The sequence below is a fragment of the Ixodes scapularis genome, unplaced genomic scaffold (genome assembly GCF_016920785.2).
Source record: "Ixodes scapularis isolate PalLabHiFi unplaced genomic scaffold, ASM1692078v2 PGA_scaffold3__209_contigs__length_174095766, whole genome shotgun sequence".
Taxonomy (NCBI): Eukaryota; Metazoa; Arthropoda; class Arachnida; order Ixodida; family Ixodidae; genus Ixodes; species Ixodes scapularis.
Window position 1 is genome coordinate 110,658,085 of NW_024609868.1, and position 2,263 is coordinate 110,660,347.

The window sequence follows — 2,263 nt, forward strand, 5'->3', positions numbered from 1 at the left end:
GGCGAAGGCTGCCGAGCGTAGCGAGCCTCACGCCGGCGCTCAGAGCCGTGTTATCGCGAGGCAGCTTTCATGATGGAACATATGTATTCATATTTCTATCAATAAATTTCAATATTGAAACATATCATCTAAGAAATCCCGAAAATTTCTAGGTAACAGAAAATAAATGAACACGATAATTCCGTAAAATTGAGAAGGAAAAAAAAGTCGTGGCATAAACGACAGAGAGAAGTCTTTATTACCTGTTCTTTTGATATTACCGACAGAAGCTGGTAATTTTTGCCTGCGTCTTCGCTTTTACTGCGTCCTTCAAAATTTCGTCCTCGACGCGAGATAGCTGGTTTACCAGAATTAGTCCACCTCCCTGAATCTGAAAACAGTAGCGACGGAGCACTTCCGTCGCTGCAAGCGCCTCGTGAAGCGTCGGGCAAGGTGCCTCTGGGTCCTCTGCTTCCTCGACGTCGGCGTCGTTTGCTGAAGCCGCCACGACCTCGGCGACAATTTCGTTGTCTGAAGGACTGCTGGTCACTGCGACATCATCATCCACTCCGAGAAAATCTTCCAGCTCCACGCCATCCGGGACCCCGTCGGGAAGACGGCCGAGGTCTCTCCACATCTCGTTTAAGTCGTCATCCGTAACGTCGATTGCCTCTTCGGTACTTGCTCTGTCGTTATCCAGGTACAGTCCCGCGTGGCGAAAACAATTCTTAATTGTGTTAGGCGCGATGTCGCTCCAAGCACGGCTAAGCATTTCAATAGCACCCAACAAATCAATCTTCAGTTCTTTTCCCACATGCAGCTTGGTGAGCAGCTGCTCCACTACACGCTTCCTGTAACCTTGCTTGAAGGCACGGATGATGCCTTGATCTAGCGGCTGCAGCACCGATGTCGCATTAGGGGGCAGGAAACGAATCTGAATGTTTTTTAGCGTGGCACCAGAGTGATGCGCGGAGCAATTGTCGAGCAAGAGGCAAATCTTGCGGCCACTCTCGGACAACTTCTCATCCCAGTCGCGCAGCCAGTCCTCGAACAACACCCTTGTCATCCAGGCCTTTCCATTTGAAGTGTATTTCACTGGAAGAGACCGACACCCCCGTAGGCACATAGGGGCCTTGCTCTTGCCGATGATCAGTGGCGTAAGCTTGCAGCTCCCGTCCATATTCGTGGTGAGGAGCACCGTAATTCTAGCTTTGTTCAGCTTGCCGCCATGCCACTTCTCGCCTTGTCGTGCCAAGGTCCGACTGGGTAGAAGCTGCCAAAACAGTGCGGTTTCGTCGGTATTATAAATATCGCAGGGCCTGTACTGCTCCGTAATTGCTGGCCAGTTTTCGGCGATCCACTTCTTGACGCTTTCATTGTCGACTGCTCGACTCTCGCCGGCGACAACTTTGCCGACGATGTCGTAACGTTCCTTGAACCGTTGAAGCCATCCGGATCCGCCACTAAAAGCTTGAACGTCTAGCAAAAAGGCAAAGTCTTTTGCTTTCTGCTGTAACATGGGGCCCGAAACTGGAAGGTTTCGAGCGCGAATATCCAAAAACCACGCGTACAGCGCCTTTTCCACTCTGTCAAAGGCAGGCGCCCGAATGCGCTTTCCGTCGGCGTTCGGTCGATCTCGGGCCTTTTGCAGGATCGCTGGCTTGTTTTTCAGTATCGTACTCAGCGTGCTTCTGGCGATCTTGAAGGATGCGGCGACTTCTGACTTCTCGCCGCGTTCAACGCGCCGGATTATTTCCACCTTGGTAGAGAACGGCAACGATGAACGCACCTTGGTCGCCATCTCTTGCGGGAACAGGAAGGACACAAAGAACAACGAGCCTCCTCGGCAAAACGCTAGGAACAAGAGAGCCATGTCCGGCCTGGTACGGCTGCAGGATGACGTCATCAGAACGTCATTGCACGCTTGCTCTATCATTGGAAAGCGCGCTTCCGCGGGGGCCGGTTGCGGGCGTTCGCAGTCGGTGTTGTGACTCATCTTTTCAAGGGTCATCGTGTTTTTCTTGGTTTTCTCGTCCTCTGTCGCTCCGTGCATGGCAGGGAAGCCAGCGCGCTTCCGCGGGGGTCGGTTGCGGGCGTTCGCAGTCGGTTTTGTGACTCATCTCCTCAAGGGCCATCGTGTTTTTCTTGGTTTTCTCTTGTCCTCTGTCACTCTGTGCATTGCAGGGAAGCCCGCGCGTCTCCACGGGGGCGGTAGCGGGCGCTCGCAGTTCGATATATCCGATGTGTGGTTAGTTATAGAAAGTATATTTCTCATAAATATTGA

The 2,263-nt window shown here is 52.3% G+C and overlaps 1 protein-coding gene across 1 annotated transcript; it reads right to left on the reverse strand.

Moving 5' to 3' along the window:
* Nucleotides 1-256: 256 nt before the first annotated feature.
* LOC121837254 (tigger transposable element-derived protein 6-like) lies at nt 257-1,852 on the reverse strand. Its single transcript, XM_042292838.1, has 2 exons — nt 1,257-1,852; nt 257-830 (listed from the first exon to the last, which is right to left on the reverse strand). The coding sequence occupies exons 1-2, from the start codon at nt 1,850-1,852 to the stop codon at nt 257-259; spliced, it is 1,170 nt and encodes a 389-aa protein (XP_042148772.1).
* Nucleotides 1,853-2,263: the final 411 nt, after the last annotated feature.

Excerpts from the sequence above, each read along its gene's own strand:
- LOC121837254 (XM_042292838.1), bottom strand. The coding sequence starts at position 1,852 with ATGGCTCTCTTGTTCCTAGCGTTTTGCCGAGGAGGCTCGTTGTTCTTT. Across the intron at positions 831-1,256 it reads GACGAAACCGCACTGTTTTG|GAAGCGTGTAGTGGAGCAGC; the intron begins GCAGCTTCTACC and ends GCAAGGTTACAG.